This window comes from Coregonus lavaretus, assembly GCF_964263955.1.
Source record: "Coregonus lavaretus genome assembly, chromosome: 30".
NCBI lineage: Eukaryota > Metazoa > Chordata > Actinopteri > Salmoniformes > Salmonidae > Coregonus > Coregonus lavaretus.
The window spans coordinates 21,413,700-21,441,240 of NC_140017.1; the positions used below are offsets into that span (position 1 = coordinate 21,413,700).

General features: G+C 44.2%; 1 protein-coding gene across 1 annotated transcript in view; it reads right to left on the bottom strand.

Moving 5' to 3' along the window:
- Positions 1-27,541, bottom strand: part of LOC311106157 (BCAS3 microtubule associated cell migration factor-like) — a 193,000-nt gene that overhangs the window by 20,530 nt on the left and 144,929 nt on the right. Inside the window, exon 21 of the mRNA XM_084148484.1 lies at positions 470-637. Within this exon, the coding sequence (XP_084004610.1) occupies positions 470-637 (168 nt within the window). The remainder of the gene's footprint in view (positions 1-469; positions 638-27,541) is intronic.

The window sequence follows — 27,541 nt, forward strand, 5'->3', positions numbered from 1 at the left end:
AGGAAAGGACAAGCGCTGCCGCTTTCTAAATGAGTTAAACATTTGGATTGTCCGAATGGCTGACACATGCATACATATGCAGGCCCATACACGTGTGTACACCCACAGACATTTTAAAACTAGCTGCTGTCTTTGAAAGAGATTGCAAAACCAAACAAGCATGATTAAGAGTAGCAGTTGAAAGATAGTAAATTAAAGTTCACACAAAGCTAAGTAAATGATGTTGACCACTATCACATTTCCCAGTTTGACAGAATGAATGGTCAGTAAATTGGTGGAAAGATTGAAACCATGAAATGATTAATGATGACAAATGATTTATGAGTCTGTGTGTGTGTGCGTGTGTTTTTGTGTGCAAGCACGCATGTATGTGTGCATATGAGCATGTATGTGTGAGATAATGTGTGTGTGCGCGCGTCTGTATATGGGTTAGTGTGTGTTTGTGTGTGTATGTGTGTGTGTGACTGACCGGTAGCAGAGCCCACTATGTCTCTGGATGGTGACTCTGACATGGCGTCTGCCAACCTCTCTCTCAGCCCCTCCTCGGTGGACTCAACAGAGCTCATGTGACGCAGGCCAAAGCTCTCTGGCCAGCTGCCACACACCTCCAGCAGGGTCACACTGCGGTCAAACGTCCCTGGAAAACAAACACCACCATTTAGAGACGGTCAGAACAACACAACCACACACACAGTCAGTAGAAACCCAAAACATGGTCAGTTAAGGTATGCAAAGTATAAATTAGATCTATGATCTGTTAAAGTGCACACTGATCAGTTTAACCATACACACTGTCATAATACAAGCAAGACCCTTCTAATAGTCAGTATAACGGCACGCTGGCTACTGCACACTTAGTCGGTCCAACCACACACACAAATCAGTCTATAAACCACAGTCATTCCAAATACAAAACCACATTCACAACCACACACTAAATCCGTATAACCACAAAGACGGTCAAGTGGAGTCCTGACCTCAAACACCTAAGCTGTGTTCGAATACTCATACTAACCGCACTAACCGTACTATTTGTGACGTAAATTGAGTATGTAGTATGCTAATTGGTTATAGTATGGATATAGTTAGTATGCCAAAAGTTCCCGGATGTCGTGCTACATTCGCCAAAATTCAAAGAATACAAGCAGTGGACACTATTCCGGGCTTTTAGGGCCCATAATGCAATTCTCCAGAAAATGGCCATGGCTTCACAACATTTTCAGATTTTAAGAAAATGGCGGAAAATATGCAGTCGAAGTCCGACAAGAGCGGATACAAATTCATTGCTTTAACTATTTTTTTGTTGTTGTTGTTGTATTTTCCCCCTTTTTTCTCCCCAATTTCGTGGTATCCAATTGGTAGTTACAGTCTTGTCCCATCGCTGCAACTCCCGTACGGACACGGGGGAGGCGAAGGTCGAGAGTCCTCCGAAACACAACCCAACCGAGCCGCACTGCTTCTTGACACAGTGCTCGCTTAACCCGGAAGCCAGCCGCACCAATATGTCGGAGGAAACACCGTACACCTGGTGACCGGGATCTCTAGTGGCACAGCTAGCACAGCGATGCAGGGCCTTAGACCACTGCGCCACTCGGAAGGCCCCTGCTTTAACTAATTATGACAAATGTTAAGAAAATGTTGAGCAATGTAATAAAAAAGTAATGAATTTTCAAATAAGTTACATTACACGTTATGTTGGCTGAAATTTTTTTTAGCTACGCTAGCCTTACGAACCGCATAGCATTACAGCAGTTGCTTGTACTGTATGTACCGGTATGTTAGCTAGCTACCTAAAGTTAGTTGGCTACTAATACATCGAACTTGCCAGTATATTAACTATATGCTATCTAACTAACCAACGTTTATTGACTTGATTATTCACGTCATTCTTAGCTAAGTGGTTTAGTTGTTGTGCGTTCTCAATGGACATTGTTAATGAAGTCATAAGATGTCTAGCTAGTAATTCGTTATGCTAACAAGCTAGCAAGAAGTTGCATAGCAACAGCAACTTCCGGTAGACAGGTGAAGCGCTAGTATGCTCAACTGAAAGGTTACCGTTCGTTTACAGTATACTAAAATGAACTAATAGTATATAGTATGTAGTATATACTCATTAAGTATGTAGTATACAGTAAGTTAGTATGGGTATTCGAACACAGCTCTAGTGTGCTGTTTTCTTTAAATCTCTACCCCAGAAATGGAAAACCCTGTCCCCAGGCAGCGTCAGTGTCTGTCTCCTCCATCTATCTCTGGGTCCCAGCACAGTCAGACAATAAAACAACTGATTCAAACAATTACTACCCCCCCCCCCCCCCCCCCCCCTGTACTTCAGGATGTGATGACCACTGAATTAAGTCAATAGATTTAGTAGCTGGGAAAAAGGCTGCAGACACCACTGACTATGGCCCTGGTTAAAGGGATACTTCGGGAGTCCCAGTCATTGCGCTAACGTTAGAAAACACAGCTAGCAGGGAGAGTGGATGGAATGGAGGGATGACATCAAACAAGGGAAGAGGAGAGGTCCTTTTTTCTGGAAAGTTAAGAAGAGCCACTGGACTGATAAACAGAGCAGAAAGAGAGAGAGAGAGAGAGATAGAGAGAGATAGAGACAGATGTAGAGAAAGACAATGACTGACAGAAAAGGCGGCATGACAGAGCAGAGGAAAGAAAAAGGCAAAACAGAAGGAACTAGAGAGAGAAAAACACCAGAAAAAGGCTGGAATGATCCTTATCATAAAAGAGCTGCTATTGTTTGGTTGTCTGGTGATTGTTATTTGGTTGACTGGTGGTTGTTATTTGGTTGTTTGGTGGTTGTTATTTGGTTGGTCTCTCTCTACCCTGACACCTAGTCCCCTAGCCCAGACTAGGTCTGTGTTATCAGAAGGAGCAGCGACAGTGGACCCTTTGATCTCAGAGTTAAATTCAGTGTCTATCTAGGCCCTAGGTGTATGGAGGTCTGGCCAGCCTCAGCCACACTCTGGCCCACTGACAGGCTCTAATGCTGGGGCGAGAGTATGCACGGGCCGCCCTGCCTGGCCTGGTTCTACACACAGATAGGAGGGACCAGGTCTCCACTTGGCTATCTGCTGTTAAGACACACACTACACCGGGCCAGGCAGGAGAAGCTGATAACTTCATAAACTTCACTACACCACTTCATAAAAAAGCTGTGTGTGTGTGGGTGACTCTTCAAAGGATCCCCCTCTTGCCAGCAGGCACACTATCAAAGCCATGGCCAAGAGCCTGCGTGCGGGGTGTTGGTGTGTGCGTGTGAGAGAGAGAGAACAGTAGCCCTGTGTGCCACAATAGCGCTCTTGAAGGTGACATGATGTTATTATGGTTACTGAGCGGTTGATTTGATGTTTTACCACAGTGTGGAATTGAATTTGACTGTTAAAACAACCCTCCGGCCTTGCTGTGAAATGTGGCCCATCTTTCTGAGACCTCACTATGCTGGTATGTGAGCCATGTGTGACGTTTATTGAGTTAGTTAATTTATTTACATGGACTGAGTATTTAATGCGTGAAATTGAGGTGTGAGAGCTTGTGTTAGTCTATATCTGCATGAGAGTAAGTGTGTGCTCCTGAATTCACTGTCACAGCACTCCAGACACTCTATGGAGACTTCCTTCAGAAAGCTATTAACCCATCAGTCTCAATTAACATGATGGCAGGACCCTAATGGTACGACCTCATTTCTCTCTCACACACACATACACACACACACACACACACACACACACACACACACACACACACACACACACACACACACACACACACACACACACACACACACACACACACACACACACACACACACACACACCTGGGGTTCACATCAACCACTACAGAGCAAAAACACTAAACACAACACAGAAAATACTACACCAAAGTATGTCGTGTTAGTTACTATACCAAAACCACCATGACACTGATCAAAAGGGAGAATGAACATGGTGCCATTATGGACTATATAGATGTACCCCCAGAGAGTGGAGAACCAGATATGTAGATGTCTCTATGCTCCAGCCAATCCCACTCCTCCACTCCGGTCATTATCAATATGAAGCTAATCAAATAATACCCACACTCCTCAGGGGTTAGTAGGAACCGAGGGGCATAGTGAGTGTGGAGCAGCAGGATGGGCTTCTTCCTCTGCAGTGTGGGGCTTTTGTTGTGTGTCTATCTCCATCCCTCTTTTGATTTCTCCCTGACAATGATCTAAGGACAATAGAAACATGAGGACATGATGTTCACAAGCATTTTAGCGAGAGGAGAGAGAGAAGAGACCGAGGAGGGAAGAGAGAGAGAAGAGAGTGAGAGACAGAGGGAGGAGGGGAAGAGGCAGATAGAAACACGTGTTTTCATCATGGTAAAACTAAAACCCAGGCTGGATTAGTTATCTCCCAGCTGTTGGTTCACCGCCACACCGACTGAAGATCAGGCCCTACTTATCTCTCCCAACGCTAGTTTCCTTAAAGATTTAATCAGTGTGTGAGTTCACCTTTACAACAGGTCAGCAGCTCAGGATGGCACAGCTGGACACAAACAAACACACACTGCACGCAACGCATAACTACCGGTCACATGCCATCATCTCTGGGCTACCTGGCTGCTAAACAGCCTAATGACAGGAGGCTAACGGTTGGCTAGCTGATTGCAGTAATTCAATTAGGCTTTACTGCAGTGGGGTGCCATTAGAGTGATGGAGCTAACGAGGCTTTAGGGCTGGATACAGAGGGTTGTGACACGGGGACGGCCGTAATTTGTGTTGGGAAAACAAACGCCTTCTGGTAACAAACATGCCACTGAGTATATCAGGATTTGACCAGAGGGAAGGAGACAGAAGTGTACACTTGGAAACACCCTGAGTTGGACCTGGACAACCTGGGCAACCTGTACCTGGAGCAGTTGGGGCAGGGAGTACATGGCTGTCTTGGTGTGTTGACTAGCTGGGATGTGAGACGGCAGACTTCAGGTTGAGGCTATGTCTTTATCAGTAGGCTCTGCCCTCACAGTGGTAGTGAAACACACACACAAACACACACTCCCCCCATAGATACACACACACACACTTCTTCTTGCGCTGTGAACCAAGTTTGACAGAGTGTGTGTGACAGTGGCCAGGCAGGGCAGGGCCATGGAGACTAGAGTCAGTGAGATAGGAGAGGAGAGGAGAGGAGAGGAGAGCTGCCTCCCCCCCCTCGGTTCGGCTGAGTACTAGTAATCCTTTCCATAGTGGGGCTTGACCGGGCCAAAGAATCACGCCTGCGCACACACTTACAAACACGCATGCCTGGCTGCGCTCACATAGTCATCGCACACACGTAAGCACACACACACAAGTAAACACACACACACACACACACACACACACAGAGGCTCTTCACTTTGCACCTCCCTGTTTGAAGCTAGTTTAAAGGAGTGTCAGAGAGGCAATGATGGCTAGCTGACGATTAGCCTTAAACCTTTAATAGCAGAGGAGGTCTGAGACTGTCTCTGCACTGTGTGTGGCACTGTCAGACAGACTTCAAAGCCTCTGAGACACACACACACACATCTCTCTGTACTGTAGTGTGTATACATATCTGACCCACATGCTCTCTCTCGGGGGGGGGGACTTTTTTTGGGCGATAGCATGGTTTGTCTTTCAACCGTTCAATAGGAAAAGTAAAGGGTCTAAAAGTGGCGGGAGGTTCAGTCAGTGAGATCAAAGGATAGAAGGGAGATAGAACATCATTGTCCCAACAACATAACCCCCATACCAGGAGGGGGAGAGTGACAAGGCCACACAGATAGCCCAGCAGATAATCACTCTCTGTTCTCTCTCTGTGTGTGTGTGATTAGACCTATGACTCAGCCTGCCTCCCTTCTAATCTGAAACGGGAACCTGCATAATCAAAATGGCAGATACTGTGATATGGCAAATGCTACACAGATTGTGTGTGTGTGTCAATGTACACGTGACTGCACCTTATAGTTCCCGAACACACCAGTGCCATATGTTCACGTGCTTTGACCCTGAGCAATGGTAGCACACATACGTGTCTGTGTTTGCACACGCATCATGTAAACACACAGAGCACCATGTCATGTGTGTGTCTGTGTGTCTTCTCCAGTGCTGATTATGCAGGCTTGTCAGATTAAGTGGTGTGCACACAGTTATGAGGGCACCTGAGAGGGGACAGATTGGCTATTGAGAGGACACACTACACACCAATATAAATGACTGATAGAAAAGAACATCAGGATCAAAGTATGAGAGGCCTGGTATGATGCAGGCTGGGCCTCTGGTGTAGAAAGTATGAGAGCCTGGTCAGGACATTGACTGGGTCCAGTTATTCTTCATACTACAGTCTGTTCTAACTAGGCCTACCTTACCCTGCCCTGGGCCCTCCAACCTCACTCCTATCCCTCATCATACCCCACCACAGGTTCTCCAGGTCCTCATAAGCCACCATCAAACATGGCGCCGCCGGGCGCTGTGACCGGGCCAACCTGGATGCCAACCTGGATGCCAACCCGGAGGCCAACCTGGAGGCCAACCTGATTTATGGGGACTGTGGTTCTGGTTTGAAGGTCTGTTCTGCTGGTGCTTTGATTGCTCTGACCACTTAACAACACAGGAGAGAGACGCATGGGGAATACATGAAAAGGGAAATGAATGTGGTCTTGCTTGGGGACAAGATCGCTCTGTTTTCTCCTTCTCTCGTTCTTTATCCAGGGGCCTGTGCTGGCGGGGTGTGTGTGTGTTAGGGCCGTGTGGTGAGGAGGTGCCCTGGTCTTGATTCGAGGGGAGCCAGGGGTTTGACACAGAGAAAACCTCACCAGGGTGTGTTTCCTGACAAACGGCAGGCGTGGTCTGACAGCGACGACGTGTGTGTGTGTAATTCTATAGCCTGGTGCCGAGGGGTCACCCACAGGGCGGAGAACCACGCCTTAACACTCCATCTGTCATACAGCAGGTTTCACTACAACCCAACATGGCAACACAGAGACCCAAACAGCCTTCATATCTCTACCCAGAATCTGGCAACACAGTAAACACAACGGATGCATCGCAAATGAGCCCTATGGGCTCTTGTCAAAAGCAGTGTACTACAGTATATAGGGAATAGGGTGCCATTTGTGACACATACAATCACAGTGACTTCTCTGGCTCTATCCCATTAAAATAATGTATATAGCATCTCCCTAACCCAAACACCTTGGGGAAGCCCTGTCACTTCACCTCATTACCATAAGTGGCTAACCACACCTAAACATAGTGTGGGTCTAGGTAAAACATGGACTGTCTATGGAAAACAAAGGCCTATCTTTGGTAGTGCACTTCATGGTTTAGCAGTAGTTAATTGATTTCAGGGAGTATCGTGTTGCAGTGTAATTGAATGAGGCTAATGTGATGATGATGCGGTGATGGTCATGAGTTACACACTGATGTTGAGGTCCATTTGTTTCCTTGACAGGAGAGAAATGTCCCTCCGTTGTCATAATCTCTCTATCTTTCCCATCGTAACAACCCCATCCACAATTGTTATAAGATCACAGAGGGGACCTAATTCCAGGAAGAATATCCGCTTTTGGAGAGAATCCTCTCTATTGGATAGTGAGTCTTCAACACCTGAAGTATCTCTAATCTCATTGCTTGAGTCAACACATAACACTGATCACAAGACCATGTAAGACCAGGTGTGTGTGTGTAAGTGTGTGTATGTGTGTGTCTGTGCTTGGGTTATCAATCATAGACACAAGTGGTTTGTCTTTCTTGGGTACAACCCACAATCCATCTTAAATGGAAGTAATCTGATTGGACTAGAAATGTGTTAGGTTGTTTATCCGGACGTGGAGTGTAGAGCCTCTAGAGAGCTTTAGTTCAGTTCTGATGTGATGTAGAGAGCTTTAGTTCAGTTCTGATATGATGTAGAGAGCTTTAGTTCAGGCTGATATGATGTAGAGAGCTTTAGTTCAGTTCTGATATGATGTAGAGAGCTTTAGTTCAGTTCTGATGTGATGTAGAGAGCTTTAGTTCAGTTCTGATGTGATGTAGAGAGCTTTAGTTCAGTTCTGATATGATGTAGAGAGCTTTAGTTCAGGCTGATATGATGTAGAGAGCTTTAGTTCAGTTCTGATATGATGTAGAGAGCTTTAGTTCAGTTCTGATATGATGTAGAGTGCTTTAGTTCAGTTCTGATGTGATGTAGAGAGCTTTAGTTCAGTTCTGATGTGATGTAGAGAGCTTTAGTTCAGTTCTGATGTGATGTAGAGAGCTTTAGTTCAGTTCTGATGTGATGTAGAGAGCTTTAGTTCAGTTCTGATGTGATGTAGAGTGCTTTAGTTCAGTTCTGAAATGATGTAGAGAGCTTTAGTTCAGTTCTGATATGATGTAGAGTGCTTTAGTTCAGTTCTGATATGACGTAGAGTGCTTTAGTTCAGTTCTGATATGACGTAGAGTGCTTTAGTTCAGTTCTGATGTGATGTAGAGAGCTTTAGTTCAGTTCTGATGTGATGTATAGAGCTTTAGTTCAGTTCTGATATGATGTAGAGAGCTTTAGTTCAGTTCTGATATGATGTAGAGAGCTTTAGTTCAGTTCTGATATGATGTAGAGAGCTTTAGTTCAGTTCTGATGTGATGTAGAGAGCTTTAGTTCAGTTCTGATATGATGTAGAGAGCTTTAGTTCAGGCTGATATGATGTAGAGTGCTTTAGTTCAGTTCTGATATGACGTAGAGTGCTTTAGTTCAGTTCTGATATGATGTAGAGTGCTTTAGTTCAGTTCTGATGTGATGTAGAGAGCTTTAGTTCAGTTCTGATGTGATGTAGAGAGCTTTAGTTCAGTTCTGATGTGATGTAGAGAGCTTTAGTTCAGTTCTGATATGATGTAGAGAGCTTTAGTTCAGGCTGATATGATGTAGAGAGCTTTAGTTCAGTTCTGATATGATGTAGAGAGCTTTAGTTCAGTTCTGATATGATGTAGAGTGCTTTAGTTCAGTTCTGATGTGATGTAGAGAGCTTTAGTTCAGTTCTGATGTGATGTAGAGAGCTTTAGTTCAGTTCTGATGTGATGTAGAGAGCTTTAGTTCAGTTCTGATGTGATGTAGAGAGCTTTAGTTCAGTTCTGATGTGATGTAGAGTGCTTTAGTTCAGTTCTGAAATGATGTAGAGAGCTTTAGTTCAGTTCTGATATGATGTAGAGTGCTTTAGTTCAGTTCTGATATGACGTAGAGTGCTTTAGTTCAGTTCTGATATGATGTAGAGTGCTTTAGTTCAGTTCTGATGTGATGTAGAGAGCTTTAGTTCAGTTCTGATGTGATGTATAGAGCTTTAGTTCAGTTCTGATATGATGTAGAGAGCTTTAGTTCAGTTCTGATATGATGTAGAGAGCTTTAGTTCAGTTCTGATATGATGTAGAGTGCTTTAGTTCAGGCTGATATGATGTAGAGAGCTTTAGTTCAGTTCTGATGTGATGTAGAGTGCTTTAGTTCAGTTCTGATGTGATGTAGAGAGCTTTAGTTCAGTTCTGATGTGATGTAGAGAGCTTTAGATCAGTTCTGATGTGATGTAGAGAGCTTTAGTTCAGTTCTGATATGATGTAGAGAGCTTTAGTTCAGTTCTGATATGATGTAGAGAGCTTTAGTTCAGGCTGATATGATTGTGTCCTAAACCAAGTATTCACCTGGGACTAGTTATTTTCTCTCATCTTTGTCTCATTCTGTCATTCCGAAAGCTGCTTATCTGGCTGTCGCTGAACCCCTCTCGAGGGAGGATGAGAGGACGCTCCTTCCCTCACTCAATCCATCCCTCTATCCATGGGTATTCACAGAATCTGACCCTAGTCATCTACTCTTGGGATGGCATTAGTGTCACTAGTAGTGGACTGTATTGACGGCTGTAGATTTCTCAACATACAGTACATCAATATTCTGATAAAGCTTTGCTGGTTTTAGAGCATTCACGTCAATCATGTAATGTAGTTCCAGCATAGCCATCTCCAAACTCTGTCATCGTAAAATGAATAAAGCACATACATTGACGCACACACATATCCCATAAGAGGTTATGATCACAATTGTTCTTTCATAATGGTGCATTCTGATCTTACTATAATATTGTTGTTGAGTTGTGGAGTATGTTGGGTAAAAAAAGTGTGTTCCTACATAGTTAAAGGTCCAATGCAGCCGTTTTTATCTCAATATCAAATCATTTCTGGGTAACAATTAAGTGCCTTTCTGTAATTGTTTTCCCTTAAAATGGTCAAAAAGAAACAAAAATAGCTTCTTAGCAAAGGGCAATTTCTCAAGCAATAATTTTGCTAGGACTCTTTGGGAATGGTCTGAGTGTGGAAAGGAAAAACGTACAATTTGCTGTTATTGGCAGAGAGGTTTGGACCTCTCTTTCTTATTGGTTATTAACTAATTTACCACATGGTGAAGTCACCATGGAAGGCCAAAACTCCATCCAATCAAAATAGGCTGAAATTTCTGGCTGTCTTTTCAAACAGCTCTTACACATCATTATCAAGATTTTCACAATTTCACAGTATTATTCCAACCTTAGCGTAGAAATATATAGAAAACACAGGAAATCACATTTTTGACTGCACTGGGCCTTGAAGGTTGGTCTCTCTCTCTGTCATTACTCTAGTCTGGTCTATTCACCTCTCCTTTATCACTCCATTCACTCATTTTGGCGAAAAACCCCGCTGATCTGGCTTTCGATGAACCCCTCTTGAGGGAGGACGAGAGGACGCTCCATCCCTCACTCAATCCATCCCTCTATCAATGGTTATTCACAGAATACAACCCTAGTCAACAACTTTTGGAATGGCATTAGCAACACTAGCAGTGGACTGTATAGGCTGTAGATTGCTCAACATATGTGTGTGTATGTGTGACTGTGCCACTGTATCTACAGTAATTAAAGAAAAAAAGTCATACTCTAAATACGCTGCCAATAATTGAATGGGTACACAACCATGAGTCACTATCTGCCTCAGCCCTGGTCCAGCCCCTGCCTGGCCTCCAAACAAGCTCTGTAAATCCTCACCCCACATACCTGCAGTAAAAGTGTCAGGATCTGCGCTTTTATTAGGCTGCGCGCACACACACACACACACACACACACACACACACACACACACACACACACACACACACACAAAGCGCTGAGGTCTCAGTAGCCCTGTCTTGATACACACACACACACACCCATCCAGCCATGTCTCTCTCCAGTCTTCCATAATGGAGATCACCAACCATTTACAGATGAATAGTCTACATCCATTTTGACATATGACAGACAGACATGCCTTGATACAGTACTAATGACATTAACCACACAGAGGCTGTCACATCAACAAATTCAGGCTTAGACATTTTCTATGCTTCTATGCTGGAGGTTGTCTCCCTGTTGCAACTTGTATTAAACCGGATTGAAATATATTTTTTATTTAACCAGGCAAGTCAATTAAGAACAAATTCTTATTTGCAATAACGGCCTGGCAATAGACGGGGGCAAAATAAGAAGAAAAAAAAGCAAGTACGACAAAACGGACAACACAGACAGAAGACACTTGCAACAGCACAAATACAACAGCAAACAAACAGTGCATGTGTGTGTGAAGTAAAACAACATGTTTCCTTACATACTGCAACACAAACTAGTGACATCGGGTGAAAACTAGAAACAACTACATATCTCAACAACCTGTTCATCTATTTGTCCTTTGAACTCCTCCAGGGACACCAGGTCCTGGAGTTTTAGGTTGGCTTGGAGGAAATTCCAAGACCAGGGGGCTGAGTAATGAAAGGACCTTTTCCATGCTTGGTTCACATTTTCAGGACTCTTAGCATAAAACAAGATTGAGATCTGAGCTTGATAGATAAAATGGCAGTTTTCCTAAAATGGCCTTATAAATAAGAATGTACCAGTGTTTGAGCCTGCGTGTTGCTAGTGATGACCACCCGACAGCACTGTAATTAGTAATTAGTTAGAAGTCTTTGATTGGTGACAAAACGAAGGGCTGCATGATACACAGAGTCAAGAGCCTTCATTGTAGCGCTTGAGGCTTGCACATAAATAGTATCACCATAGTCCAATACAGACAGAAAAGTACAACGAATCAACTCTTTTCTGGCGGCAAAGGAACACTAAGCTTTGTGCCGGTAATAAAACCCAATACGCAGCTTGAGTTTCCTGACAAGGTTCTCTACATCGCTGGTTAAGCTCAACTTCTCATCCACCCAAACATTTGAACGTTTTGACTTGCTCTACAGAATGTCCTTCCAAGGTAGTAATTACATGGTTTTCAGAGTGTTCAGTGTTGGAAAATACCATGCATTTTGTTTTAGAGGAATTTAGAACAAGCTTCAAATCATACAGATTTTGTTGAATGATGTCAAAAGCTGTTTGAGCTTCTTCAAAAGCCAAAGTCAAACTGCTGCCACTTGAATAAAGAACAGTGTCATCCGCATAAAAATCACCTGTCTCAATATGTCTCCCAATGTTGATCATCTAGATAATAAACAGGGGACCTAAAACTGATCCTTGAAGCACACCGGAGCACAACTCTATAACCATCAGCCTTAACACACTGGGTTCTATTTGACAGGTATTTCAAACCACTCCAGAGCATGACCAGTAATTCCTGCTCCAAGACATGGTCCACAGTGTCAAATGCCTTTGACAAGTCTATGAATATAGATACACAATGGGGGTTAGGCGCGCAGAAACTAGGGGGCTGCTAAAGTACAAAGGGCTAAGGGACAGTAGACCGGACGCACACACACACACACTTTAAAGAGAAGAGCAGTGTGTGTGTGTGACATCTGGGAGTGTAATCAGTGGTTCTCTTTCAAGAGCTGCCAAAGCAAATAGGCCAATAACAAATCCACTTTACAGATCATCGATCTACACTGGCCAACGCCAACACACACACGTTTACTTACATACATTCTCTAAATCTAACACATGCACACACACACACACACAATGGTAATTTTATATTATGAAACTTGCTGTTAAATGACAAAACACATAGGCCTAGTTCTTATTTAAAAAATCTGTAATGGGCCAAAAGCGTCAGTCACCTGTTGTGATTTATCCCCTGGCATCAACATCACACACTCCCTGTAAAACACAGCAGGTTGAGAAACACGCCATATTACATATCTGCATGAAGTTTCTGAAAGTAATTATTTGCTTGCTTTTCAGCCAGATATTAAAAAGAAATAAACATAGAAATAAATAAACAAAGGGAATATTGTTATTGGGGAGTAGCAACATTTTCAAAGAGCCCAAAATGGAGAGAAGTCATCGTGGATAAACTGGTTCCATATGGGATTGGACAACAATGGAGACTAGACACATGCACAGCCACACACATTGTGCATATGTACACAGCAACACATACAACAACACAGCCCGTTTGTTCACGTGCTGTGCCGATTTGACATTTCATGAAGTCACAGCCAAGATGAAATGAAAGAAAACGTTGCACTGTGTGCTTTTATGTGTGTGTGTAGCCAAGTGCAGGAGACCGCCTCCATTGAGAGCGCCAATGAGCTGTGCCTCTCCTGAGACAGGAAACCACACACACACACTATGATATCACCTCTTCCATCTACCTAGAAGACAAGCCTATGGCTCTGACAGTTCTGTTAAGTAATACTTATCAAATAGAAGCTTCTTGGTAAAGATAGGGAGGAAAGATTCACTCCAGATTTACAGTTTGCTTCTCCTCACGGAGAATGAAGCAGTGGCGTGTCCTTTCTGTGTGTGTGTGTGTGTGTGTGTGCGCACATGAACGTGAGTGTGTAGCTTTGACTATGGGTGCTACTGGGTCTCAATTGTTGAGGGTGTCGCCGATAGAAATGTATTAAATAGACTAGAGTATATTTTGTTGCCAAGGACACACACACACTAGTCTAAACATCTTTCAGGACTTACATCTAAAATCTCTGTATTAGACATCCTTCTGCTTTAGTCAGGTCACTGGAGGAGTGCTATCATATCCTCCCAGAGAGACACACACACACAGAGCGAGTAGGGTGAATTTGTGTGTGTGTTCTATGCAGCTGCAGGGTCCTACTGCGAAACAGCAGAGTACCTTGACATCCCCCGCAGCCACAAAGAGAGATAGAGCGAGAGAGCAAAGGATGGAGAGAAGGGTGCTGGCCCTGAAAGTCTGTGGGATGCCTCCCCCTGTCACACACACACATCAAAGAGTGTTTGGCCGGGGACAGAGCCAGAGTTGTGTTGGGAAAACAACGCACACACATGTACACATGTACACACACAGGCTGGACCCTCTCACAACCCTCCCCTGTCATTTACTGTATTAGCTGTGGTCTGGGTGCTGAAGTGGCCCATTATGTGGTCTTTCTGTGTGTATGTACAGTGCATTCGGAAAGTATTCAGACCTCTTCCCCTTTTCCACATTTTGTTAAGTTACAGCATTATTCTAAAATCGATTAAATAAAAACAATTCCTCATCAATCTACACACAATACCCCATAATGACAAAGATGAAAACATATTTTTTTGACATTTTTGCAAATGTATATTAAAAAATAAAATAAATACCTTACTTACATAAGGATTCAGACCCTTTGCTTTGAGACTCGAAATTGAGCTAAGGCGCATCCTGTTTCCATTGACCATCCTTGAGATGTTTCTACAACTTGGAGTCCACCTGTGGTCAATTCAATTGATTGGACATGATGTGGAAAGGCACCCACCTGTTTATATAAGGTCCCACAGCTGCATGTCAGAGCAAAAACCAAGCCATGAGCTCAAAGGAATTGTCCGTTGAGCCCCGAGACAGGATTGTGTCGAGGCACAGATCTGGGGAAGGGTACCAAAAAATTTATTTAGCCTTGAATGTCCCCAAGAACACTGCGGTCTCCATCATTCTTAAATGGAAGAAGTTTGGAACCACCAAGACTCTTCCTAGAGCTGGCCGCGTGGCCAAACTGAGCAATCAAGGGAGAAGGGCCTTGGTCAGAGTTCCTCTGAGATGGGAGAACCTTCCAGAAGGACAACAATCTCTGCAGCACTCCACCAATCAGGCCTTTATGGTAGAGTGGCCAGACGGAAGCCACTCCTCAGTAAAAGGCACGACAGCCCGCTTGGAGTTTGCCAAAAGGCACCTACAGTGAGGGAAAAAAGTATTTGATCCCCTGCTGATTTTGTACGTTTGCCCACTGACAAAGACATGATCAGTCTATAATTTTAATGGTAGGTTAATTTGAACAGTGAGAGACAGAATAACACAAAAACATCCAGAAAAATGCATGTCAAAAATGTTATAAATGGATTTGCATTTGAATGAGGGAAATAAGTATTTGACCCCTCTGCAAAACATGACTTAATACTTGGTGGCAAAACCCTTGTTGGCAATCACAGAGGTCAGACGTTTCTTGTAGTTGGCCACCAGGTTTGCACACATCTCAGGAGGGATTTTGTCCCACTCCTCTTTGCAGATCTTCTCCAAGTCATTAAGCTTTCGAGGCTGACGTTTGGCAACTCGAACCTTCAGCTCCCTCCACAGATTTTCTATGGGATTAAGGTCTGGAGACTGGCTAGGCCACTCCAGGACCTTAATGTGCATCTTCTTGAGCCACTCCTTTGTTGCCTTGGCCGTGTGTTTTGGGTCATTGTCATGCTGGAATACCCATCCACGACCCATTTTCAATGCCCTGGCTGAGGGAAGGAGGTTCTCACCCAAGATTTGACGGTACATGGCCCCGTCCATCGTCCCCTTGATGCGGTGAAGTTGTCCTGTCCCCTTAGCAGAAAAACACCCCCAAAGCATAATGTTTCCACCTCCATGTTTGACGGTGGGGATGATGTTCTTGGGGTCATAGGCAGCATTCCTCCTCCTCCAAACACGGCGAGTTGAGTTGATGGCAAAGAGCTCCATTTTGGTCTCATCTGACCACAACACTTTCACCCAGTTCTCCTCTGAATCATTCAGATGTTCATTGGCAAACTTCAGACAGGCCTGTATATGTGCTTTCTTGAGCAGGGGGACCTTGCGGGCGCTGCAGGATTTCAGTCCTTCACGGCGTAGTTTGTTACCAATTGTGTAGGTCTACAATCTTGTCCCTGACATCCTTGGAGAGCTCTTTGGTCTTGGCCATGGTGGAGAGTTTGGAAACTGATTGATTGATTGCTTCTGTGGACAGGTGTCTTTTATACAGGTAACAAGCTGAGATTAGGAGCACTCCCTTTAAGAGTGTGCTCCTAATCTCAGCTCGTTCCCTGTATAAAAGACACCTGGGAGCCAGAAATCTTTCTGATTGAGAGGGGGGTCAAATACTTATTTCCCTCATTAAAATGCAAATCAATTTATAACATGTCTTTGTCAGTGGGCAAACGTACAAAATCAGCAGGGGATCAAATACTTTTTTCCCTCACTGTAAAAGACTCTCAGACCATGAGAAACAAATCTTTAGCCTGAATGCCAAGCGTCACGTCTGGAGGAAGCCTGGCACCATCCCTACGGTGAAGCATGGTGGTGGCAGCATCATACTGTGGGGATGTTTTTCAGCGGCAGGGACTGGGAGACTAGTCAGGATCGAGGGAAAGATGAACGGAGCAAAGTACAGAGAGATCCTTGATGAAAATCTGCTCCAGAGTGCTCAGGACCTCAGACTGGGGCAAAGGTTCACCTTCCAACAGGACAACGACCCTAAGCACACAGCAAAGACAATGCAGGAGTGGCTTTGGGACAAGTCTCTGAATGTCCTTGAGTGGCCCAGCCAGAGCCCAGACTTGAACCCGATCGAACATCTCTGAAGAGACCTGAAAATAGCTGTGAAGCGACGCTCCCCATCCAATCTGACAGAGCTTGAGAGGATCTGCAGAGAAGAATGGGAGAAACTCCCCAAATACAGGTGTGCCCAGCTTGTAGCATCATACCCAAGAAGACTTGAGGCTGTAATCACTGCCAAAGGTGCTTCAACAAAGTACTGAGTAAAGGGTCTGAATACTTATGTAAATGTGATATTTCAGTCTATGATTTATTCATTTATTTTGCACAAATTTCTAACAACCTTTTTCTTTGTCATTATGGGGTATTGTGTGTAGATTGATGAGGAAGAAAATCTATTTAATCCATTTTAGAATAAGGCTGTAACGTTACAAAATGTGGAAAAAGTCAAGGGGTCTGAATACTTTCTGAATGCACTGTAAATACACACAGAAAGACCACATAATGGGCCATTTCAGCACCCAACCACAGCTAATACAGAAAATGACAGGGAGTCTGGAAAAAGTCAAGGGGTCTGAATACTTTCTGAATGCACTGTATGTTGTGTGTGTGTGTGTGTGTGTATATGTGTCTGCATGTATAACTGTGTATATGTGTACTGTGTGTGTTTATAGTCCTAACTCTAGGGTCTAGGGCTGGAAACCAGCTGGTTATGAGTGTGGTGGCTTTTGGTCCAAATATGAGCAAAGCGCGAGGGCTTGATGAAACAGTGTGGCTTCAAACCTGCTCTTAAGGTTCTGCACACATCACACACACACACCAAAACACTGATTAAAGCTCTGGGTCTAGCAGCTCAATTCCACCGGGCTTACGTACACACACACGCACGCACGCACGCACGCGCACACACACACAGCAACCAACTCTCTTCATCACTTTCAGGACAGTTGATTACGTAGCTAATCTCAGATATTGGGTATGAGCACAACACTAAGCATATAATACTGCCAAAGCTCTCTCTCTGGGTAGGGCTAGATTAGTGGGGTGGGGTGTGTGTGAGTTTGTATGGGATATGTTTGTGTGTATATAGTATGCATTTGTGAACGTACAGTGTCTTGCGAAAGTATTCACCCCCCTTGGCATTTTTCCTATTTTGTTGCCTTGCAACATGGAATTAAAATTGATTTTTTAGGGGTTTGTATCATTTGATTTACACAACATGCCTACCACTTTGAAGATGCAAAATATTTTTTATTGTGAAACAAACAAGAAATAAGACAAAAAAATACAGAAAACTTGAGTGTGCATAACTATTCACCCCCCCCCCCCCCCCCAAAGTCAATACTTTGTAGAGCCACCTTTTGCAGCAATTACAGCTGCAAGTCTCTTGGGGTATGTCTCTATAAGCTTGGCACATCTAGCCACTGGGATTTTTGCCCATTCTTCAAGGCAAAACTGCTCCAGCTCCTTCAAGTTGGATGGGTTCCACTGGTGTACAGCAATCTTTAAGTCATACCACAGATTCTCAATTGGATTGAGGTCTGGGCTTTGACTAGGCCATTCCAAGACATTTAAATGTTTCCCCTTAAACCACTCAAGTGTTGCTTTAGCAGTATGCTTAGGGTCATTGTCCTGCTGGAAGGTGAACCTCCGTCCCAGTCTCAAATCTCTGGAAGACTGAAACAGGTTTCCCTCAAGAATTTCCCTGTATTTAGCGCCATCCATCATTCCTTCAATTCTGACCAGTTTCCCAGTCCCTGCCGATGAAACACATCCCCACAGCATGATGCTGCCACCACCATGCTTCACTGTGGGGATGGTGTTCTCGGGGTGATGAGAGGTGTTGGGTTTGCGCCAGACATAGCGTTTTCTTTGATGGCCAAAAATCTCAATTTTAGTCTCATCTGACCAGAGTACCTTCGCCATATGTTTGGGGAGTCTCCCACGTGCCTTTTGGCGAACAACAAACGTGTTTGCTTATTTTTTTCTTTAAGCAATGGCTTTTTTCTGGCCACTCTTCCGTAAAGCCCAGCTCTGTGGAGTGTACGGCTTAAAGTGGTTCTATGGACAGATACTCCAATCTCCGCTGTGGAGTTTTGCAGCTCCTTCAGGGTTATCTTTGGTCGCTTTGCTGCCTCTCTGATTAATGCCCTCCTTGCCTGGTCCGTGAGTTTTGGTGGGCGGCCCTCTCTTGGCAGGTTTATTGTGGTGCCATATTCTTTCCATTTTTTAATAATGGATTTAATGGTGCTCCGTGGGATGTTCAAAGTTTCTGATATTTTTTTATAACCCAACCCTGATCTGTACTTCTCCACAACTTTGTCCCTGACCTGTTTAGAGAGCTCCTTGGTCTTCATGGTGCCTCTTGCTTGGTGGTGCCCCTTGGTGGTGTTGCAGACTCTGGGGTCTTTCAGAACAGGTGTATATATACTGAGATCATGTGACACTTAGATTGCACACAGGTGGACTTTATTTAACTAATTATGTGACTTCTGAAGGTAATTGGTTGCACCAGATCTTATTTAGGGGCTTCATAGCAAAGGGGGTGAATACATATGCACGCACCACTTTTCCGTTATTTATTTTTTAGAATTATTTGAAACAAGTTATTTTTTTCATTTCACTTCACCAATTTTGACTATTTTGTGTATGTCCATTACATGAAATGCAAATACAAATCCATTTCAATTACAGGTTGTAATGCAACAAAATAGGAAAAACGCCAAGGGGGATGAATACTTTTGCAAGGCACTGTATGTGGTGTGTGTATGCAGTGTATGTGCGTCACAAATACTTATGGTGTGTAAGTGTTTTCAGTGTGGTGTGTGTGTGTGTGCTCTGCGCTCCCTGTCTCCAGCTCCAGTGCCCATATATCAAATCTCCCGCCATGCCTGTGCCTCCAACCCCGCTGTGCAAATTTGTCCAAATTAGCCACGGCCCCACGGGGTGTGCGCTCACACACACACACACACACACACACACACACACACACACACACACACACACACACACACACACACACACACACACACACAAAGAGCCTCCACAGGGGAGGAATCCAGTGTGAAATGGGGGCTGCCACTGTGGGCAGATTAACCAATAATAAAGTGCATTTCACAGACACGCTGGCTCATAGAGGGGCCTGACGGCTCTAAGGCCAAGACAGAGCAGGGAGGGTCCACCCCAAATACCCCCTCCCCTCCGCCACACCCTCTTTCACTCAGTAAGCTACAGTCCACAGACACCTTCCCCAGTCTACCCTCCAAGCCCAAGTGCCCACACACACACACATACTGTACACACACGCATGCTTACATCCCTAAAACTCAAAACAAATCAACGTTTATTGGTTGCGTACACATATTTGCAGTTGTAGGTGCTGCGAAATGCTTGTGTTTCTAGCTCCAACAGTGCAGTAACACCTAGCATTACAAAACACACATAATCTAAAAAATTAAAAGAAAGAAATTAAGAAATATCAGAACTCTTCACCCCCCCACTACTGATCCTCAGAGCGGGGGCGGGGGTCGATGTGTGTGTGATCCTGTCCTCTTCACACCCCTGGGCTGGGCGGGCGATGTAAGACCCCTGGCAGAGCCCAGATTATCCCTCTAAGAGCCTTACACAGGACCCAGGCCCAGACCCAGGTTAGGGAGCCAGATGACAGTTTACACACAATAATACAGGATACCAATTCAACTGTCAATACCAGACTATTACATATAATACACACCCCTCCCCCAGGTATTAATGACAGAGGGCAAAACAACACGCAACCACACAGCAGAAAAACATGCTAAAATGATGAGCACACACGTATTGAGACAGAGACCTAGACTCAATGTGTGTGTGTGTAGGCTTATAGAAGACACTTAGGCATTCTAATCAGTCCCTCACATAAACACATGGCCACTCCTCCACACACTGTTTAGACTACACACATGTGCTTACACACTCACACATATCTTCACTATCCCACTACCTATGATGTCACCAACCATCTTACACCACTACACTTGTTCATCAGTTGGTGTGTGCATGTGGGATGCATCACTGACCAATGACCAGACAAAAAGAGGAGGGGAAAATGGGTAATTTGGTGAGAAGGCTTAGTAAGAAAACAACATTTCTACAATACATAGGATTAGTCAAGGAAAACCCAAAGGACTCTCCCCATTAGTTGGCTCCCTAATCTAGAGTTTGCTGGAAGGAAAGGAGAAGGAGAAAAGCGAGGGAGGGAGAAAGGAGAGGAGAGGAGAGATAGAGGAAAGTTCCTGTCTTATGATAGTAAACAAAAACTGAAATGAAAACAAAAACTAATCATGAAAAATCTATTTAGTAAACTGAAATAAAATAATGAACAAACCCGTTTGAAAAACAAAAACTCTACGGAAACTATTTTCTTTGACTCCAAAACGAACAAAAATAAAATAAAAACAATCATGAATTATGTTCAGTTATGTTCCTCTGACGCATGCCAGATCTTACAACGCCTGGATAGGTATTTTACGTATCAGCTAACCACATCATATTGTATAGCAGTCTGGGGCCCAACTGCACAGTCGATGACGTGGCATGAAACCATTGGTAGATGCATGTAACGTCTGAGCAGGTGAACACGACCATGATGTGGTTAGCGGATACATAAAATACCTATCCAGGTGTTGTAAGATCTGGCATGCGTCAGCAACGTCTGAGCAGAGAAACACGGGCATTGAGATGAGCGCAATGCTAGACTTTGCTCTCACACAGTGTATCTGCGCATATGCACCGGTGTGCTTCAAACTGCTACAACGTGGTAGCTACGGGACCAAAACAGCGGAGAGCTTCAACGTTCCTGGTTGTTGCGGAAATTTACCCACTACTACTGTTTACTTGATGCATCTACGTCATCTCGCTGAGTCTACCTTTAAAGACAACTTAACCTATGACCTGACCCATCATCTTATGCATTACTGCCCCACAGTGGCAACAACTGACATCCCCCAAAACACAAAAACTATACAAACACATAAATGCCTCCAACGCATAAGCTACTTTCTGTCCCTAACGCTAAAGCTAAATAATATAAAAACGAAATAGAAATGTTTTTATAAAACTTAAACTAAATAAAAACCAGTAAATCTGATCTGAAAACTAAAAGAAACTAAACTGATTTTCAAATAAAAATCGTAAAACTATATAATAGAAATAAAATGTAATAGTAAACCCCCAAAACTATAATAACCTTGGTGTATTGTTTGTGTGTCATCTGGAAGTGGCGTTGGGAGTGAGGATGTGTATATGTACAGTACCAGTCAAAAGTTTGGACACACCTACTCATTCCAAGGTTTTTCTTTATTTTTATTATACATTGTAGAATAATAGTGAAGATATCAAAACTATGAAATAACACAAATGGAATCATGTAGTAACCAAAAAAGTGTTAACCTCTTAAGGATTGGACCTTTTTTTCCCAATTTTCGCCTAAAATGACAAAATCTAACTGCCTGTAGCTCAGGACCTGAAGCAAGGATATGCATATTCTTGATACCATTTGAAAGGAAACACTTTGAAGTTTATGGAAATGTGAAATTAATGTAGGAGAATATAACACATTAGATCTGGTAAAAGATAATACAAACCAAAAAAAAAGCGTGTTTTATTTATTTATTTTTTATCATCTTTGAAATGCAAGAGAAAGGCCACAATATAATATTGCAGTTTAGGCGCAATTTAGATTTTGGCCACTACATGGCAGCAGTGTGTGTGCAAAGTTTCAGATTGATCCAGTGAAGCATTGCAATACTGGACTATTTTGTATCAAGTCTGCCCAAATGTGCCAAATTGGTCAATTGATACATTTTCAAGTACATAACTATAGAGAGAATACAAAAATGATATGGTAATACAAATTATAAGTTTACACACTCCCAGGAATGCCGGGCGGGGTGGGTGTGGAGCCAGAGACAGCAGGGGTTCAAACTGTAGAACCCAGTTCCTACATATGAATATAAACATTTATTTTATCAAACAAAACTATGCTACATTTTATCTCTGGGACCCTTAGGATGACAAATCAGATCAAGATTACTGAATGTAAGTACATTATTTACCTTCAGAGGTGAATGTATCAAACCAGTGCCGTGATAAGTTTTTTTTTTTAAATGCTTCACAGAGTTCAAATAACAGACACATCTCAACATCAACTGTTCAGAGGAGACTGCATGAATCAGGCCTGCATGGTTGAATTGCTGCAAAGAAACCACTACTAAAGGACACCAATAATAAGAAGAGACTTCCTTGGGCCAAGAAACACGAGCAATGGACATTAGACTGGTGGAAATCTGTCCTTATGTCTGATGAGTCCATGTCTTTGTGAGACGCAGTGTAGGTGAATGGATTATCTCTGCATGTGTGGTTCCCACCGTGAAGCATGGAGGAGGAGGTGTGATGGTGCTTTGATGGTGACACTGTCTGTGATTTCTTTAGAATTCAAGGCACACTTAACCAGCAATGCTACCACAGCATTCTGCTCCCGAGTGGCGCAGCGGTCTAAGGCACTGCATCTCAGTGCTTGAGGCGTCACTACAGACCCCCTGGTTCGATTCCAGGCTGTATCACAACCGGCCGTGATTGGGAGTCCCATAGGGCGGCGCACAATTGGCACAACGTCGTCCGGGTTTGGCCGGTGTAGGCCATCATTGTAAATAAGAATTTGTTCTTAACTGACCTGCCTAGTTAAATAAAGGTAAAATAAAAATAAATAAATACAATTCTGCAGCGATATGCTATCCCATCTGGTTTGCGCTTAGTGGGACTATCATTTGTTTTTCAACAGGACAATGACCCAAAACACACCTCCAGGCTGTGTAAGGGCTATTTGACCAATAAGGAGAGTGATGGAGTGCTGCATCAGATGACCTGGCCTACACAATCACCCAACCTCAACCCAATTGAGATGGTTTGGGATGAGTTGGATCGCAGAGTGAAGGAAAAGCAGCCAACAAGTGCTCAGCATATGTGGGAACTCCTTCTAGACTGTTGGAAAAGCATTCCTCATGAAGCTGGTTGAGAGAATGCCAAGAGTGTGTAAAGCTGTCATCAAGGCAAAGGGTGGCTACTTTGAAGAATTTAACACTTTTTCGGTTACTACATGATTCCATATGTGTTATTTCATAGTTTTGATGTCTTCACAATTATTCTACAATGTAGAAAATAGTAAAAATAAACACCCTTGAATGAGGAGTCGTGTGTGTCTAAGGAAAGGGGGGTTGGCTATTTTGACAGATCTGGTCGTGTTATCTGGCGCGGTAAATCCGCCTAAACCTGGCGCTAATGTCTTGGTGGGGGGATGGAGGGATGTGATGGGGGTGAGAGCGATTAATAAGGAATCGCTCCAAAAGGCTTTAGAGCCGCTAAGATTCTTAACCCAGTTAACCTCCCTTGGCGGAGGTGATGATGGTGAATGTAAAATGTCCCCCTGTAATGTTTGTGTTGACGTAATAGCAGTTATATTGGTTTGATTTAGCTGCAGTATCAATCCCTCCCTGAGGTTTGTAGGTCAGGTTTTTGGACCGGGAATGACAGAGAAGTGACAGAACAGGGAGTGTCATATCTACGTAGCTAATGTAGGAAATAGACCAAAATGATATTAGTTAGATTTTACATGACATGAGTTTGAATGTCTGGTTAGTTTACTGTATTCGTCATTTTCAGTGGCTGCTCTACGATCTAGCAAGGTCCAGGCAGAAGCTTGATTGTAAATGGTTAAACATGTTTTTGTTTACCCTCTGGAAAGGAGGGAGGAGGAAGGTAATCATTGTGTTTGGCTGTCAATCGTTCTTTCACTCCCTCTCTGTCACTGTCTCCCCTAATGCGAATTCGATCTTTAACACAGACACTATACACACCGAGATGTAAGAAGCTCTCCAAACCTCCACACACACACAACTTGAGATCCGGAAATGATGTACTTCATCATATAAGTCAAGGGGCTTGCCTTAGGTCAAGAGCAATGACAATGCTTATTCAGATTTACTACATACAAGTATTCCAGCAGGCTAAAATAGCACTAAAATAGCAACAAAGAGTGAACTACCAAACACATGATATGATGCCTACATCAGCCAGAGTAGGTCTGCAGGCCTGTAAATCAATATAACCCTGGGCACCTACAGACAGGACAGCGTCAGCGTATTGTGAAGGGACCGCCAATGTCCTGACAACACCGGAGGTAAACAGATATAACTATTCACGGCTAACACACACACACACACACACACACACACACACACACACACACACACACACACACACACACACACACACACACACACACACACACACACACACACACACACACACACACACACACACACACACACACACACACACACAGTAATGCCTTGCCATGTAAATGCATCAGTCCTAGCCTAGCCCTTGGCAGTGTGAGGTGTAATATTTCCTTAATGTAATGGGGTTTGATCAGGGGTGTTGGGTGTCCGATAGGCCTGCTGTTTTATTAGCACAACGAGCACTCTGGGGGTCTCCAGTTCATGCTGCCCTGCCCCACCCGAGCTCTCGCCGACACCACACACACACACGCACGCACGCACGCACGCACGCACGCACGCACATTGCTGTTAAAGCTTGTCTGTATTGCCCGATAACCACAGAAGGATCTTCAATCGGAGCAAGCCTTGTGCAAAACAATACAACAATAGTGTGTGTGTGTGGCGAATGACAGTGGTGGCTCCAGATACCGGATCTAGATGAAGAGCATCGATGCCACTCACCCCCTCCAAATCCAACCACCATTCATATCCCACAACCCTCCACAGTCCACATCCTACCACTAGCCATACTGCTGTTTCCATGTTGTCTAAACCTCCATGCAAGTATTGAACATTCAGAACCCAGACCATTCAGCCCTCAACCTGAGCTCGAAGTATGGAGCCATCAACAGAAGCTGGGAGATATTTCATAAGGCAATCCAAACACTATCACTGTGTGTCCCAAATGGCACACTATTCCTTATATAGTGCACTACCTATGCCCTATGGGTCCTTGTTGAAAGTAGTACACTATATAGGGAATAGGGTGCCATTTGCGAACAGGCTCATTGTTTCTGAATGTCAAATAGAATTGATTATTCCAAAGATTTGCCATATGGCCTAAAAGCTTTGATATGTGATCCACTCATCCTACTGGATGTTGTTAGGGCTCAGTGAGTTACTATCAGACCCCTGGCTACACACAGAGAAAGTCAATGTGAAATATGAACAACATCATATGAGCAGCTAGCTGGGGTTTCTAAAGAGCTTCCTATGGAGTCTTCTAGAAAACACTATCTAGGGAGTAATATCAATCCGAGTATAGAAGTGGTCCAGACAATGAGTATAGGATCCAGCTTATAGACAGTATGATATTTATATTGGATGGCTGATGATTCAGCTTATAACAGATTATATTCATATCCAGTGCTATTACAGGGGTATGTGTCTTGGTCGAATGTGACAGAGTTGGCACTGGGAAAAATAAAGTTACAGATCAAGACTAATTGTTTCTGTGGACTTGAGGCACACACAGTGTTGCCATAACGGGTTGGAGGTGAGTCAGCTGCATTCTTCCTGGAAGTGAAGTTGTGTGGAAAGCACCGGAATAACTTGGCCAGTGGGAGTCTGGGACGACACAGAGACGACAGGACTGCTGACCCCTGAGATACAACTTCACCCAGACACAACATTCTCCAGAACACACTGCTGCTGCTAGTTCCCACCCCTCCCCGCTCCTGATGGATTACCCCTGTCCATGGGGTCACACAGGGATGGACCAGCTCATCTTCCAGAGACAGGGGGGTGGACATGGGACTGAGGAGTGGGTCTACCCTAACCCCACATTCAGATAGGCTTGGGTTTATTTAAACCCATATGAAGATAACAAATGAGTGTGTGTGTGTGTGTGTGTGTGTGTCAGTGTTGCTGCTGACACTTCTGACAGGGCCCGAGAAACATGTCCTGAATTCTTGAGGGGGAGCCCAAGCCGTTATCAAGGAGGGGTGGGGGATTTATATCACATCCTTCTCAGTCACCACGGCGACAGGCATATGCGTGGGCTACCTGAACCGGTGACCACCTGCCGTCACCCCCCTAGCCTCGACACTTTAGACTGATTGGGCCACGGCAACTGCAACAGCTGGCTAAGGATTAGGTGTGTGCGTGCGTTCAGGGGGGTTAGCTAGTGGCAGGCTGACAGACAGAAGAGGAGGAGGAGAGAGGCCTTTTCTGGACTAGTGGGTCCTGGCCAGCCCCCAGCACCTGTCACCCCAACGCCCCCAGACCCCAATCGCGCCCTGCCCTGCTAAGCTGGGGTGAGTACAGCGCTAACCCCACGTGGTCGTATCTGGCCCTGCCCTTCTCACCCAAACTGGACTGGCTGGCTGAGCTGAGCCCCCAATACAGGTTCCTAGAAACGCAAGCCCACAAATTGCAAGCACAAACACCTACTAGTACATACTGACACACACGCACAGACACACGCTGCAGAGCTACTGTAGGATCAATGTGCTATTCATATAGGACTTATCAACACATGCTGCGGGTGAAAAAGGGCTGGTGATTTTACACCCTGATCCACCCCAGCTCCCCTGCTTCTGCTGAAGAGCACTGCTCACCTCTGACAGCTCTATCAGGCTCAACACACTCACATACAGATGCAATGCACCTCAACAGCCACAGCCCATTGTTGAGATAGCTTGGCTGTATTTGAGGTACCGGTACTAAACTCTAGTCCGACGTGATATCACACTATATTGAATTTGTCTACCTATTGCAATGCGATGGTGAA